The sequence below is a fragment of the Hoplias malabaricus genome, chromosome 7 (genome assembly GCF_029633855.1).
Source record: "Hoplias malabaricus isolate fHopMal1 chromosome 7, fHopMal1.hap1, whole genome shotgun sequence".
NCBI classification, from domain to species: Eukaryota; Metazoa; Chordata; class Actinopteri; order Characiformes; family Erythrinidae; genus Hoplias; species Hoplias malabaricus.
In genome coordinates this window covers 1,862,955-1,880,166 of record NC_089806.1, presented here as the reverse complement: position 1 = coordinate 1,880,166, position 17,212 = coordinate 1,862,955, and the positions used below count along the sequence as shown (strand labels likewise).

Sequence of the window (17,212 nt, the reverse complement as noted above, 5' to 3'; positions counted from 1 at the left end):
CGATAAACGCCTGTGTTTCTGGATCAATCTCAGCGAGTACATTTTAACAGATAAACACTGTGGTTGTCATTGATTGGCTTCATTCATTACACCAGGAAACCACAACTTTACCGCGGATTATACGCTTCAGAAACTTTCAAAAATTGCGAAGGTCTGAATTTCAAAGGAATGTGAAACTTCAGAACTTCGGGGCTGTTTCGGAGCGTTGTTTTTTTACGGAGTGTTCCTGTCTTTTACATTTTAAAGTTACTCAGCTCGCTCTCTAAATCTGAGGCAGCAGATCCCCTGATGTGAACAACCAAGCCGACAGCTGCCGAGTAACCAGTCTAACCCCTCTGCTCCGGTCCTGAGGTGAGCGAAGTGTTTACTCTGGACAGAGAGGAACCGACAGAGGAACCGATTCACACACTTCGAACATTAATAAACCCTTACATCTCAGAAGAAAAGATACAGTACAGGTACATTACTGTCACTAAAGCTACAAACAGTGTAGTGTATCTTTAAAGGTACAGCAGTGGTGTTAGAGTCCAGTTGTGTTCCCTAAAGGTTCATTACATTCTCTTCTCCAGAAGGAGAGGGGGATCTCTGTAATCTTTCATTATACAACTGTGTCAAATACATAATATAATATATGTGTGACTAGACTCTCATTGCTATAAGCAATAGTTTTGAAATGCTACCATATATAAATATTTATGAAATTAAGTATGTATTATGTTTATCTGCAAGTTACCATCTGTAATGTTGTAAACTGGAGCAAACCACACATCCTGAATCCATCAGACTCACTAACACATGTTTACACATTTAACACAATACATAAAAACACATTTTGTACGTCCTAAAGCAGGGACAGCCTCACATTACACACACAGTGTATTATCTCTGTACCTGCACTGTCAGAAAAAAACAACAACCGTCACACTGGTGGTACCCTCAGTGGAACATACACTGTACCTTTAATTAGGAACAGAACTGGACCTTACTCTATTTTAACTGTAGATTTTAAAGTTGTGTTGATGTCATTCGCCCCGTTTCATCTCCAGGACTTTTATTGTGTTCTTTTATTCTCCACAGTTGTATAATGAAAGATTACAGAGATCCCCCTCTCCTTCTGGAGAAGAGAATGTAATGAATCTTTAGGGAACACAACTGGACTCTAACACCACTGCTGTACCTTTAAAGACACACTACACTGTTTGTAGCTTTAGAGACAGTACCTGTACTGTAACTTTTTTTTAGGACTGTGTATAAGGCAGTCCATTTATGCCTAATTTCCATTCTGACTCCTGCTGTTGTGTTAGTAGCATCATTTCCAAGTGAAATTTGCCTTGAAGGAGAGTTCAAAGCTAATTTGAGCAGTTGGAAGAGGGGTGGTTTACTGAGTGCTGTACGGGTCGTGTAGATACATGCCTGATGTATGAAGGAAGGCAGCAGATGTAGTTGTGTGTGTAAGGGAGAGAGAGAGCACTTTCCCTTCTGATTGAATATTTGTTTGTTGTTCCACAGTTCTCTCACTCCTGCAGATCTCAGGTGGACCCCATCTGTAGGTGTAGAAAAACAGGGACATCTGACCACCCCCCCCCCTCTCTCCCTGAACTCCCCTCAGTGTCTGTGCTCACCACTGAGTCTGAATATTTACATCATCCATTATTTCATTCCCTCAGCCTACTGTCCTGTTCACTCCGTTTAATATCCACAGGACTGAACCCCAGAGAGCAGATTCTCCAGTGTCCAGCTGCGTGTCTGTAGAGAGTGAGCAGATCATGGAGGACCCTAAAGTCAGCACTGGGGGAGGAGAACCCAGCTGTGTGTCTATGAAAAGTGACCGGTCCATGGGGAAACCTCCTACAATCAGTAAAGAAGGAGGAGAACCCAGCTGTGTGTCTATGAAGAGTGACCACTCCATGCGGATACCTATTACATTCAGTAAAGAAGGAGTAGAACCCAGCTGTGTGTCTATGAAGAGTGACCAGTCCATGGGGGAATATCCTGATTTCAGCAGTGGATCTGTCCCTTCTGATCCAGAGTGAGTTACTGTTCTTCAGTGAAACACTGATGAGTGATAAATGAACAGATAAAGAAGGTTAGAACTCTTCTTGCTCTAAGAGCGTGAGAGGAGACAGTGGAGAAAGACAGTCCAGAGCTTTGTAGAAGTTCAGTCTGTGTTTAACTAAGAATCAGTTAAAGACTTATTAAATGAAACTGAAGTGGACGTGTCGGACAGAGCTGAGGACGTTTTGTCCAGTTCTGATTTTTCTGTAACACTAGGATAAGATAATAAACACAGGGACTCTTATTCTGTAATAGCTATTGTCCTCAGTTCAGTCCTAACTGAATATCTGATGAGAACTAAACAGATGCGATTTAAGATCAGCCGTTTGAGAGGAATGGATGGAAGGACAGGAATCCAGTGGGTTTCTTCTGGACCAGAACAAAAACCTGCTAATCTGTGCACAGAAAATCTAGTGTAGTACAATGGCAGAGTGATGTCTATTAAAGCTCTAGAATTTCACACACTAGAGCACATCAGGTTCAATCTCTTATTCAGTCTATGTATTCTGTTCTTCCACAGAATCAAGAAAAAGATGCCTGGAATGAACAGAAGGACAATGGAGACACTGTTCCAGGTGTGTGTGTGTGTGTGTGTGTGTAAGTAATGTTAGAGTAGATATGTGTCACTTGATGTCTGAGTGGTATTGTTGTTATAGGACAGTAATACAAACTCTTGTGTGTCGCTCTGTTGTGTGTTCAGAGTAATGGACAGTTTGGTGATGGACGGTGACTGATGGACACTCAGCTCACACTGCACTGTCCTCACGCTATGTGTGTGTTACTGTTTATGTTTTAATCAGGAGCTGGAGCAGAGAGTGATCTCTGTGGTGAAGAATCATCTGAAGAGGTTTATGAAGCTGCTGAGTGAGGATTACCCAGCATGCTCTGAGAGAGAGGAGGAGGATGGTGTTAGAGATGGAGTGATGAAGATCACACTGAATGTCCTGAGGATCATGAACCACACACACCTCGCTAACACACTGCAGACAAGTAAGACTTAAAGACCCTGTTTTATACACATTAATAAATGGATCAATGGATCATGATAATGTAACATAAAAGACCCTGTCCATTCCTTTTCATATTTTTTTTCTGATCATGGTATTTTTGTTTATTTGTGAATGTGCTCTGACGGATCGCATGGAGAACAATGCAGTCTTTTGAAAGATGTTTAAATGAATTTTCTACAGTTCCCTTCTGTTGAATTGTGGTGGGCGGGGCTAAATCAGGGGCGGCACGGTGGCGCAGCAGGTAGTGTCGCAGTCACACAGCTCCAGGGGCCTGGAGGTTGTGGGTTCGATTCCCGCTCCGGGTGACTGTCTGTGAGGAGTTGGTGTGTTCTCCCCGTGTCCGCGTGGGTTTCCTCCGGGGGCTCCGGTTTCCTCCCACAGTCCAAAAACACACGTTTCAGGTGGATTGGCGACTCGAAAGTGTCCGTAGGTATGAGTGTGTGAGTGAATGTGTGTGTGTCTGTGTTGCCCTGTGAAGGACTGGCGTCCCCTCCAGGGTGTATTCCCGCCTTGCGCCCAATGATTCCAGGTAGGCTCTGGACCCCCCGCGACCCTAAATTGGATAAGCGGTTACAGATAATGGATGGATGGATGGATGGGGCTAAATCAGGCTTATGTGACGTTAGTGTTACGTTTATGCCATAAAGACCCCGCCTTCAGTGCAGTCAGCCTGTTACGCCCCTACTAATGGGCTTCTGGATCTAGGGTGGTAGTAGTAAGGGAAATGTAACAAAATTGCAAGTGGAAAAGAGAAGCCAGCCAAAAGCTTGAGACCAAGTTGCTCAGGGATTACAAACATTATTTAATACAAAAGATCATACCACAATGACACAACACATGACAGGTAGACAAACATTAAGAGGGAGGAACATGGACATTACCAAAGAAATGAAAATAACAAAACAAGACTAACACTTAAACTATGTCAATATACTCTATAACTATATTTTATAAAGAAAATACAAGGGGTGGTACCTGCCCTATACCTTGGTGTATCTATGCTATACGGAAACTACATGTGCACAATGTAAATGCGCGCATATCTAGCTTGTTTTCACCCTCCTAGGGAGACAGAAACAAACTGACAACCTGACAGGACTAGGACAATGGTTCAAACACAACAACATCAATATTCCCAAGGCAAAACAAAACTAAAATATAAAGTAGACATCATTAAACTAGTTTTACAGACTTCAAGTTGAATACCATATAACACACAAGACCATACAACCAGACAGAATCAAAACAATGGCCAACCAAAGAAGTGAGCCTAAAGATGGCTGCCTTCATGACTTCCTTGTGCAGCTTAAAACCTTTAAGCCCCACCCTTTTAGGAGCAGTAAGCTATTGTGGCTGGTTGGGATTGGCTGGAGCTGGAAGGGTTGCCAGGTCAATGAAGAGTGACAGTCTAGTCTACCTATGTGAATAAGGGAAAGACAGAAAACGAAAGGACCAGGAAAGAAAACAAGATAACAAACACATGCACAAAACTGTTACATATAACACAACCACAGGAGTGTCTTGGGGAATGAAGCATTGTCCACTTCTCCATCTCAGGGAAGCTCATTTGCTCCTCATCCTCATCAGGGTCTCTACCTGACTGCAGTTTGTCATCATAACCGACTTGAGTGGACAAATGCTCACAATCGATGGCGTATGGCACATTGGAGAGGTGTTCTCTTCACAGATAAATCCTGGCTTTGACTGTATGGGGCACGTGGCAGACTGTGTGTATGGCATTGTGTGGGTGAGAAGTTTACTTATGTCAGCATTGTGAATCAAGTGGCCCATGGTAGTGGTGGGATTATGGTATGGGCATGTTTATGTTATCGACAGTGATCACAGGTGCATTTTATTGATGGCATTTTGAATGCACAGAGATACTGTGATGGGATCCTGAGGCCCATTGTTGTGCCATTCATCCTGGACCATCACCTCATATATCACCCATATACTATATATGCATACACTCGGGGGTCTCATTTCAATGTTTACATTTCCTTTACTCCTAAAACAAAAGTAAATCAAAATATTTAACATTTTGTTATATGATTGTTTCTTTTTCTTTTTTTTTTTTTTAATTAGAACTGGCTCCTTCTTCTCATCAAAAGCTGAAATCAACCCTGAAGGAAAAGTTCCACAAAATTAATGAAGGAATCTCTACTCCTGGAAACTCAGCTCTTCTGAATGAGATCTACACAGATCTGTACATCACAGAGGGAGGGAGTGGAGAGGTCAATACTGAACATGAGGTCAGACAGATTGAGGCAGTGTCCAGGAGACCAGCAGCACAGGAGAAACCCATTAAATGCAGTGAGCTCTTTAAAGATAATGCCATGAGAACTGTGCTGACTAAAGGAGTGGCTGGAATTGGAAAAACAGTCTCTGTGCAGAAGTTCATTCTGGACTGGGCAGAAGGAAAAGAAAACCAGGACGTCCTCTTCATATTTCCACTTCCTTTTAGAGAGCTGAACCTGATGAAGGAGAAAAGGCTCAGTCTGATGGAGCTTCTTCATCAGTTTTTCAGAGACACAAAAGAATTAAAACCAAGAGCCTATGATCTCTACAGAGTCCTGTTCATCTTTGACGGTCTGGACGAGTGTCGACTTCCTCTAGATTTCCAGAACAATGAGGGATTGTGGGATGTAAGACAGTCAGCCTCAGTGGATGTGCTGCTGACAAACCTCATCAAGGGAAATCTGCTTCCCTCTGCTCTCCTCTGGATCACCTCTCGACCAGCGGCAGCCAATCAAATCCCTCCTGAGTGCATTGCCCATGTAACAGAGGTACGAGGGTTCCATGACCCTCAGAAAGAGGAGTACTTCAGGAAGAGGATCAGTGACCAGAGCCTGGCCAATCAAATCATCTCCCACATCAAGTCCTCCAGAAGCCTGTACATCATGTGCCACATCCCAGTCTTCTGCTGGATCTCAGCCATGGTTCTAGAGAGAGTTTTGGGTGGAGCAGAGGGTGGAGAGACCCCCAAGACTCTGACTCAAATGTTCACACATTTCCTGATCTTTCAGATCAAACACAAGGAACAAAAGTACCAGGGAAAACAGGAGGTTGATACTCAGAAAACTAGAGAGAGTGTCCTGGCTCTTGGAAAACTGGCATTCCAACAGTTGGAGAAAGGCAATCTGATCTTCTACGAGGACGACCTGAGAGAGTGTGGCATTGATGTCAGAGAAGTGTCAGTGTACTCAGGAGTCTGTACCCAGATCTTCAGAGAGGAGTTTGGGCTGCAGCTGGGGAAGGTGTTCAGCTTTGTCCACCTGAGTGTCCAGGAGTTTCTGGCTGCTTTATATGCATTTCTCTCCTTTATCAGCAAAGATGAACCAGAACAGAGTTCTACTGATCTCTCTGGGATCTTCAGAGCATCCACCATGTCAGAGTTCCTGAAGTGTGCAGTGGACAAGGCCTTACAGAGTGAGAATGGACACCTGGACCTTTTCCTCCGTTTCCTTCTGGGTCTCTCACTGGAGTCCAATCAGATTCTCTTACAAGGAATACTGACTCAGACAGGAACCAGATCTCACAACAGAGAGGAGACAGTCCAGTACATCAAGGAGAAGATCAGGGAGAACCCCTCTCCAGAGAAAACCATCAATCTGTTCCACTGTCTGAATGAACTGAACGATCACTCTCTAGTGCAGGAAGTCCAGGAATACCTGAACAGAGGACGTTTTCTCAGTGGAGTCAGCTTCTCTCCTGATCAGTGGTCAGCTGTGGCATTTGTGTTGCTGAATTCACAAGAAGAACTAGATGAGTTTGACCTGAGGAAATATAATCCATCGGAGGAAGGCGTTCTGAGACTGCTGCCAGTGATCAAAGCATCCAGAAAAGCTGTGTGAGTATTTTATTTTCTTTGCATGATATTACTTTCACTGTTTGGTTTCTGTCACACCATCCTCTCCCTCATCTGTCCCACACTCCATCTGCCATATTTCCATGAGCATGGGGACATCTGCCCTCCACACAATAGCAACAGGAGTGTCAAGCTATGTCAAGGAATATGTTGAACTTCAATACATAGTATTGCCATGGTTCCTATTTTGAATTTGTTTTATTTCAACTGCTGCTTTTGATATTAAACATTAACATCTCTACACAATTACTGATTATTCTACTCCATATTATTCTGGATTAAAAGAAAGACAGAAATATATAATTTCAAAATATTGATGTATTCAAAAGACATTGTAGTCAACATCCATGTTACTAAATAATATTTTAAAAGTTAATTAGGAAACATATTCTATACAAAAAAACATAACTGCACATACACTGTGCACTACACTCATCAGCAAATATCCATTTACTAATTAGCAACACTATCTGTGTAATTTGTAAATAAATATTTGTGATAAAACATCTTACAGCATGAGAAGGAAATACCAGGATACAACAATCCAGGGAACTTTTTCTAGATGCAAGAAGAAACACATGGACGGTGTCATCACTCCATGTCAACCATATGCTATATTTGCTTTGTTTTTACAGACTTGCTGGCTGTAATCTCACCTTAAACTCCTGTGAAACCCTGGGATCAGCTCTACAGTCAGTAAACTTCTCCCTGAAAGAGCTGGACCTCAGTAACAATGACCTACAGGATTCAGGAGTGGAGCTGCTCTCTGTTGGTCTGAAGAGTTCACTCTGTATACTGGAGACTCTCAGGTAAAACATTTTGTAGATGAACTTTAGCAACAACTTGAATGTAATTTATAAATAATGTTGTTTTATTAAGCAGTCTTGAGTGTGAGAAAAATGCCTAATAGTTTTTAGCTGATTGAAAGAAATCTTTTCAGAATTTTCCTAAAATTGATTAATAAAGGCCATTTTTTTTAGTTTTGTATTTACTGGATTCTGAGCTTTGTACAAAATATGTCTCATTTCTAACTGGGAGGGGTGTCACGAGACACGATATTGGGTTCTCGAAAACGAGATGAGAAGAGATTTTTTAATATTTTCAAGAAAACTGAAGAAAGAATGAAAAGATTGCCTTAGTCCTATATAGTGCAAACAATAATTGCAAACCTCAACCAGTCATATTAAGTCTATGATTAAAGTGCAAACAGAGACTGTCCAAAGTTTTCTTCAGATATAATAACAGAGCTAAGAGACTGGTACTGACAGAAAATGGTATTTTGTCTGCTGCAATGAAATCGCCTGTGTCTCTTTTTATTGCTATGGCGTGACTATGGAAATCAAAAGCATTTGTATGTGTTGTCTGTCCTTTTTTTCATTGTCTTTACAGGCAAGACTTACTTAAGTAAAGAGCCAGGGTGGTGATGTAAGTGTTTGTGCATAGTGTTGTATGAGCTGTGGTGTAAGGAAAATTGGTTCTTTCCAGTGATCTGGCCAGCGGGGGGCGTCCCTGTGGCTGAATATAGCAACAGAGCAACAGATAACTTCAGATTCATTATTTGTTTTTTTGTTTCTCGTGGAGTCAGATCAGAGTGAGATATAATACATGTGTTAATGTTTGTCATTTTATTTCACAAGCTGGAACAGTTCCGGTTCCTAGTTGGTAGAAAACACTCTGTCACCATTTTTTTTTCCACTGGAACCCAAAATGCAACCAGATGCATTACAAGCTATACTTCTGATGAGAGCTGCTCTGACCGCTGAACTGTCACACTCGCCACCTTTGCTACTGTGCTGCCAGATCCCTCTTAAAAGAAGTTCACACTACTGAACTGATTTTTTTCCCCCACAAGACAGGTTCAAGCTTGATGAGTAATATCATCATGTTTTGATCTCATCACACCCCAAGAAATTGGATGATTTTACTTTAGAATACTTAATTTTTTTAATTGGTTTACAGCAGTTTTCATTCAGACAATGAATGAATGATTATCTAGTTCAGGGTCACGGTGTGTCCAGAGCCTACCAGAATTACTGGTTACAAGGCAGGAACTATCCCTGGACAGGGCACTAGTCTATTGCAGTACAACAATTTTTAAACCTTTAAAACCGTAGTATTTAGTGACTATTACTGTTGCAAATTTTAATGTTTCATGTTATCATTCATGCAAGTGTTTGGTATAATGTTACCTATGTAATAGCATGTATGTCTCATTGAACAGTATCTTTACTCATACTTTGTTCAGATGAGAATTATTTCTATTTTGTAGTGTTCAATCTCCATTCCTATTTCTTTCTAACAATATCTCCTGCTGCTCAGAATAAGTTTTTTTACATGTAGTCATTAAAATAAAATAAATGTAAATTCATTTATATTTTTTGTTCTGTAACAGTACAGATTCATTTTAAACAGAGATTAGTGATGTGTGTGTGTGTGTATACTGTACTACAGCTGTTATTTCTCTGTGTAAACTACATCTCTCCCTTTCTGCAGATTATCTGGGTGTATGATTACAGATGAAGGCTGTTCATCTCTGGCCTCAGCTCTGAAATCAAACCCCACTCACTTGAGAGAACTGGATCTAAGCTACAATCACCCAGGAGAGTCCGGAGTGAAGCTGCTCTCTGATCTACTACAGGATCCACACTGTGCACTGGAGAAACTACAGTGGGTCCCCCCACCACACACACACACACACACACACACACAAAATACACATACAATAATCCGCAGCATTTCTGGGTGTTGTTGATATATGGCTTTCGCTTGGAAAACAATTGGAAAGCCAAAACTGATATAATTGCACACAACTCCACAATTCACAACCTTCAAAATTCCAACAAAATTATTTGCATCTCTTCAAAACTGTGGGTAAATAACTTTGTTTCAAGCATGTGATGCTCCTTTAAACTCACATGTGGCAAATAGCAGTTGTGGGCAATATAAAAATCACACCTGAAACCAGATAACAAGAGCCAAGAGAAACTAGGCAAGCCTTGTTTAGCCAGACTGCCATTAGCCATATAGCCATTGTCACAGAGGTTTTTCTGGCATTTCAAAAAAAGGAAATGCCCAAAATACATACACTTGTCATTGGAAGGGGAAGCTTTGGTGCAAATCATCGCATTCTGTTTTTATTTTTGTTTCACACAATGTCCCAAATTCGTTGTATTGGGGTTGTATTTAATACTGGGAAGATTTCTGGTAAGGTAATTAAATAAAGAGGCCCAACACAATTGAAGACATTCCTATGATTAAGTGATTATTTCCCAACATTTTTTCCAGTTTTCCAATTTCACCTTAAATTATGCAGGTGTCAGAATATTACTGCTGCATGCACTAGAACATTTTGCCCAGATTGGCCAATTATATTATAAACCGATGGAGGCTACTATAGTAAACAAAACATACCTAAAGGTAGTTTTGTGGATTTGAATGTGGTGCGTCATTTAGCTGCTAAGCTTTTACTTAAACCATATATTTCATCAGTAAATGCCTTTTTCAGTTCCTCCCTTCTTGAGAAAACCTGCAAAAAAAACTTTTTTATCCAGGATATCTCCAGGATATGATGCAATATTACCCCACATTTCAATTTGGAAGGGATTAATAACCTGGGGTCATTTTACTGCTAGTTGTACAGTATGTAAAAGGCTCAGGAACCTTTCCTGAAATGGGAGTGTGTATTCCGGAAAAATTACTGAAATGGTCTATTCGGATCAGATTAAAACTACTGAGATACTCTGGTAATAATTACTTTACCCCCAGGTCCCACACGTAAAATTAATTCTGTCCAATTAGGGTGTTCGGCAAAATATTTTGGCAGTAGTTCAAGAAGGCTTCAGGATGTATGAAGCCAAGCTGCATATTCCACAAATGAACGCAAGAGAAGAAAATGTTGGAGTGGAATTTAATGTCCATTAAACCCCCCCTACTGCAGTGATGAGGGGGAGGAGCTAAACCCTGCAGGGGGCATCACATGACCCCGGTGTAGGGGGAATGCGCTTATGATCACAGCCCTAGTTTCAGGTTGATGTGGAATTTAATGAGTTTATAAATGTGTGTGTTTGATCTTTAGAGTCCAACACGGAGGAATCAGCAGAATGAGACCAGGACTGAAGAAATGTAAGATTATATATATATATATATATATATATATATATATATATATATATATATATATATATATATACACACACACACATACACACTGTACACTAACACAAAAACACACACAGACACACATTATACACTAACACACACATTTAAACAAACACATATATACTAAATAAAGGTTAAATTGTTGCTAATCACTTTATATTCTCTCTCTGCTTTTGTGTTTGTGTTTGTTTGTATTGCTGTGTGTGTGTGTGTGTGTATGAACAGGGTACTGTGATCTGACTCTGGATCCAAATACAGCGAACACTGATCTCTTTCTGTCTGAGGGAAACAGGAAGGTGGAGCGTGTGAAGGAGACTCAGCCATATCCAGATCATCCGGAGCGATTTGATTATTTTCCTCAGGTTCTGAGTGTGGAGAGTTTAACTGGACGCTGTTACTGGGAGGTGGAGTGGAGCGGGGGGTGGGGGGCTTTAATTTCAGTGTCTTACAGAGGAATTGGGAGGAAAAGAGTCGGAGCTGAGAGTGAGTTTGGATCCAATGAACTCTCCTGGTGTCTGGAGTGCTTTGGGGACAGTTACTTGGTCAGACACAATAATCAGAAAACTGAGATACCTGCTCCCTCCTCTCGCTCTAACAGAGTCGGAGTGTATCTGGACTGGGGGTCCGGCGCTCTGTCCTTCTACACCATCTCACCTCACACACACACACTCACACACTTACACACACTCACCTCCACATTCACTGAGCCTCTCTACGCTGGGTTCTGGGTGGGATATCACTCTTCAGTGTGTCTGTGTGAGACAGAATAGACTCATACATACCCTCACCTTTTGTAATGACACTGACCTGTTTGTGGTAGTAGGGTATGTGTTTGTGTGTAAATCAATAGAAAGGTTTAATGACTTCACACTCTAAACCTGTCTCTATAGTTTATTTTCTTGTAAACATGTTAATCTTATGGCGACTTGCTGTTGTGGACTGTTATAATGCATTATAAATCCTTATGGAGCCTATATAATACATTCCCCTCATTAGCATAATAGAACTGAAAGCCCCGTCCAGAGACTGCCTCCTTCTTCACAGTCAGCAGGAAAAGTTAAGATCCTCAGACGCCTGCCCCCACCGTCCAGCTCCATCTTTACAGCGTAGTAACTCACTGTGAGGTAGTAAGGACCCTCTGAATAATCTTGATTGGCGAGACACCTCCGTATGGACCACTCTGGTTAGAGAATGAGATATATTTGAAATTTATTGACATAACAGAATTCTTTAGAACATGATGGGAATTACTGACAGCAAATGGCAGCAAGGAATATTGATGGCAGGCACAATCAGGAGGAGAGTATAGGACTGGTAATGGTAGTTGAGTAAGCATTTGTGGTCTGAAATCACATAAGACAATTTATCCTCTAGGATAGGCTACAGTTACAAATATATCTGCTACATCACAGTATTATTCAGATAATTAAAGACAACAACAAATACAGCCTACATAGGTCTAACTGTTGATTTTGTTTGATACAAGACTCAGAATAACACACACATTTGTACATAAACAATAAAGTTCAGGTGGAATGCTGGCCATGACTAACAGCAAACATTAGCAGTGTTCAACTCAATTTAAAATGATAGATGGATAAACCCATCATTAGGATTGATGTTAACATCATAAACATAGTCAGAACAGTTATATTAACATGAAATAGGGTTAACTTACTAATTGAGCAAGAACGTACAACGTGGCTGCTCACTCTGCTTATTGTCCTTCTTTAGCATGACCAGGCTATCAATTACATGTCCTCGCCCAGTCAAAACAGCAGGTGGAGCTAATGCACTGTGCTGCTGTTCCTGACACTGCTGAACTGTCACTGTCTTCCTGAACTCCAGACTGACTGCTGTGGTCATTGCAGCTCTTGGTGATAACGTGGACTGTTCCCTCTTCTGACACTCATTAGTCCAGTAGCTGCTGCTGGGAATGTCCTGTATACACCTCATGTCTGTTTAGAGATCTATCTCACTCAATAGCTTCAGGTTTACAAGGAATTCTGAAACCACCCTCCACCCCACCCCTGTCCTTGTTTCTGTTCTTTTTCTGCTCTTGTGCAGTGCCCACTACTGAGACACTGCAGTTTCCTCTGGAATCATTTAGTGGTTATAGCATGTTCTAACACCTTCTTAATAATCATACTCTTAGAAAACAATTATGTTGGTGGCTGTATTTACAACACCATTTCCAAAAGAATTTGGACATTGGGCAAAATGTAAATATCAACAAAATGCAATGGTGTGCAAATCATATCAATACTCTATTTAATTTGCAATAGAATATAGACAACATTTTAAATGTTGTAATTGAGAAAGGTTTATTTATTTATTTATTTACTATTTTTTATATTGCCAATTTTGAATATGATGCCAGTAACACTTTAAGTAACAGGGTTGTGTTTATCACTGTTACATCACAACATTCTTAAAGCATTTGACAACTGACGAGACCAGTCGCTGTAGTTTTGAAAGTGATATTCAGATAAATATAGTTCATATATTTAAATTTCAGATATTGTTCATTTTGAAATCTTCACACAGTGTGAAGGACAGCTGTTGTTTTCAAATGACGTAGTAAACAACTGTCAAAAATGGAGATTCATGTTTTATTTGGAGAGCAACAATATGTAATTGATTTAGCTCCATACAAAAAAATGCAATTTATCATTTGAAATATTTGCTCTATTTACAATTAAATATAGGTTAAATGATTTGCATGTTATTGCATTCTCTTTTTTATTTGTTCTTGATTTGTGTCCTGCAATCTGGAAAATGGTATAGGGCTCTTCACACACAGACCAGCAGACTGAGAAACAGCTTCTTTCCAAAAGCTGTGGTCTCCACAAAACCCCACTGGTCCACACCCACACCCCCTTTCCTGACCATGTCTCACACACACACACACACACACACACACTCTAGCACCTTGCATTTTGAACCCTGTTCATTCTGAATATTACTCTGCACACACAGGGCACAAGCCCTTGTTTTATCCATTCTGTAATTATTATGTAGAGGAATATTTATATGCTAATTGTATAAAGATGTAATCGCTGAGTGGGCAATCGGTAAGAATGCACAAGTTAGAGAACTTCTACCAATTCTGTTTATTCCGTCTTCCAATGTACATTTATTTCAACAGGTGTGTACGTGTGTGTGTGTGGGTGGTTCTCTTAACACAATATTATTGCAAAAATTACTAAGCAAAATTAGGTACTAGAATAGTGTTAGTAAATAACCTAGTAATGTTCTATATCCTTATATAGCCTATGTTAATCATTGACTTAGCATTAGCAGCTTTATTCAAAGCATAAAGAATCATTTAAAACCATGCAAAGGAACTAGATGAAGTACAGTGAACTTCTCTCAATGTCTGTTTATATTCTTAGTTTTAATGTGAGCCAAATTTCCTGAAAGGTTGCACCACTATCTTGGAATTCATTAAACCATAACTACATTACAGTGAATTTCCATCTTAAGTTCACCTCACTTGTAGCTACATGCACTGACTCTATTGTCATATACACCCACTATGACTGAGTGCTCATGGTAGGTTTGCTGAATATTATGATTATTTGCAAATTATTAGCACCATTTCTCCCATGTCCATTAATGGAAAGGAGCTGCTTTAAATATTTATTTGAATAGTGGGTCATTTTCTATAGTGTTACTTAAGGGTTTACACATTTAAACTGATTATAATCCAATACTGTGCTGAGTACAAAACAAATAATAGTCCTATAATTCTGTAATCAAATTAAATTAATGACTGTACACAGAGACCTAATGGATTTCATAGGTTTGCAGTTCACCCCATAATCAGATTACCAAAAATATATAATTAAAATATCAGGAGTGCTATGTATTTCGTTTTCACTGAAACCTAATCTTTTAAACTACAACTAGTAGAGGGTGCCTAGTTCTGTTGGAGATAAACTATGCCTTTTTTTTATCACAAAGGCTGCTTTTCCTACATTCGCCTTCCCACAAAACATCTACATCCCCCACTTGCTGGTTTACGCCAACTTGCGGGCCTCCGGCCTGCAGAGATTTGTGCTTGGAAATTTCCAGTCACTTCAATGCAATTTTTACCAGCTGGCCTCTAGGGGGCACTCCTCACACACTGTCCATATATAGTTAAATACTCTGATCTTCACAACAGTACTACTTAATGCACAGCAAATGCACTGTCACATTAAAACCAGAATTATTATTATTACTCAATTGTTCTGTATGCCCCTGATATACATACAGATCACACAATATTTATACAGGTAAACTACTTTCAATTCTGAGTTAAGCACAACTCAATCTTAGAATCACTACCCACACTTTGGGTAGTTTGACTGACTGGTCGATCACGGTGGATGCACAGGACAGCCCTGTTCTAAAGTGTAAAAGCACAGCTCTATGATCAGTGGAGCTGATAATATGTTAAAGGACTGGGTGGATGATTCAGTCGGGAAGGGGCCGTGTGCTCAGAGCCACTTCACTGCAGAGAGAGAGAGAGAGGTTCAGAAACATTCAGAAAAATGAGTACTTATCTGACTTGTCTGATAGAGGACAGGACAAAGTGGTGGGGTGGGGGGTGGTTACTGAGACTCTAAAACACAGCAGCACAGGCCAAGAAACAAGTTCAGGTGATGACTCTAAAGGAGCGGGACAGTGTATTCTTTTAAGTCACAGTAGGCAGTTCCATCAGAGTTCCTCCCAGAGACAATTGGAAGGTGTGTGTGTTTACTTATAGTAATGTGAAGTATTACCCGCTGTCCGACACCCCTGTCTGAGGATCATTACACTCTTTACTGCAGGATACTTTTACACCAGAGGGCTGTGTAATTTTAAAAAGAAAATGTTTCAGAAACACACCACATTTACAGACAACATTTTAATATACTTATGGCATGACATACTACCACGGGACAACTCAAAGTGTAGAGTATGGTACTGTTCAAAGTGGCCCTTTTAAAGTGATTTTGATGGAACAAAACATTGTAACATTTCGGAGAGTTACATGGGTGCTAACCCATTCAAAGATATATAAACAAAAAATAAGATCTTAAAATCAATTCTACAATGTACAGGAAGCCAATGAAGGGAAACCAATGTAGAGAAGCCGGTACTAGAGAAATAGGTTCTCATTTGTGTGTTCATGTTAAGAGGCAAACTGCAGCATTTAGGACCAAGTGTAACTTTGAGAAGGAGGCTTTACATTTACAACATTTAGCAGACACTCTAAACCAGAGCGACTCAAAAAATTGCTTAGTGTTCAGACAGAATGTGTATCCTAGCTGGTACAAATAGTTTAGAATCCAAACTCCCTTGGAGTTGACTAACACAAGCATAAAGGGCATTACCATAATCAAGTCTAGATTAAATAAAAGTATGTACAACCCTATCAAAATGAATCAAAGATAAAATGGGCTTGACCTTGGAATATTGCCTCAGTTGAAAATAAAAATATTGAATTTATCTATTATTCAATTTAAAATCACTATCCATTATCACTCCTAGTGGACTCACATATGGATCCAAAAACAAAGTCCCAATAGGGGGCATTAGAGAGACCACTGGATCCAAACCTATTTAATTTTCATTGACATTTAAAAAATATGTTGGTATTTAGCTTTTAATCTTCCAGACCATCAAACAATGATTTTAAAGAGTTAGAATCTCTCTGCTTCAAAGGCAGGTAAATTTGAATATTGTCTGCATAGCAGTGATACGACCCAGTCTAGGGTTGAGCCATAACAGAATGAGGTGTGTGTTATGACTGGTATATGAGAAAAGGATAACTGTAACATAAATGACAGTGTGGACCAAAAAAATCAATAATTAAAGTATATGCAGACAAAAATGACACAACCAGAAACACAGAATGGATAATAGGTAGAATATGTTGTAGATGTGATATTTACAAACACACAAACACCTGTGAACTCCAGGATGGCCTTATGCTGACAAATATAACAAACACCCCACCTAACCGACACACAGACAGCTCTAACTTACCTAAGTGAAACAAAAGGGAAACAAAAGACAATGTCTTACCTCACTCCCTAGGTATACACAAAAACAAACACAAAACCCACTCCCAAAACAAATAGCAGCCAAC

At 40.1% G+C, this 17,212-nt stretch overlaps 1 protein-coding gene across 3 annotated transcripts; it reads left to right on the top strand.

Annotated features, from left to right (window-relative positions):
- Positions 1–12,643, top strand: LOC136701596 (NLR family CARD domain-containing protein 3-like). Of its 3 annotated transcripts, XM_066676214.1 has the most exons (10): positions 1–351; positions 1,510–1,546; positions 1,703–2,029; positions 2,576–2,630; positions 2,856–3,045; positions 5,151–6,915; positions 7,569–7,742; positions 9,427–9,600; positions 11,009–11,055; positions 11,317–12,643. In XM_066676214.1, exons 3-10 carry the CDS (start codon positions 1,767–1,769, stop codon positions 11,859–11,861), a joined length of 3,213 nt encoding a protein of 1,070 aa, XP_066532311.1. In that variant the 5' UTR covers positions 1–351; positions 1,510–1,546; positions 1,703–1,766; the 3' UTR covers positions 11,862–12,643. The 3 variants fall into 3 exon arrangements, with proteins under 3 accessions (XP_066532311.1, XP_066532312.1, XP_066532310.1); XM_066676215.1 differs by lacking the exon at positions 1,510–1,546; XM_066676213.1 differs by having other exon boundaries at positions 1,510–2,029.
- Positions 12,644–17,212: the final 4,569 nt, after the last annotated feature.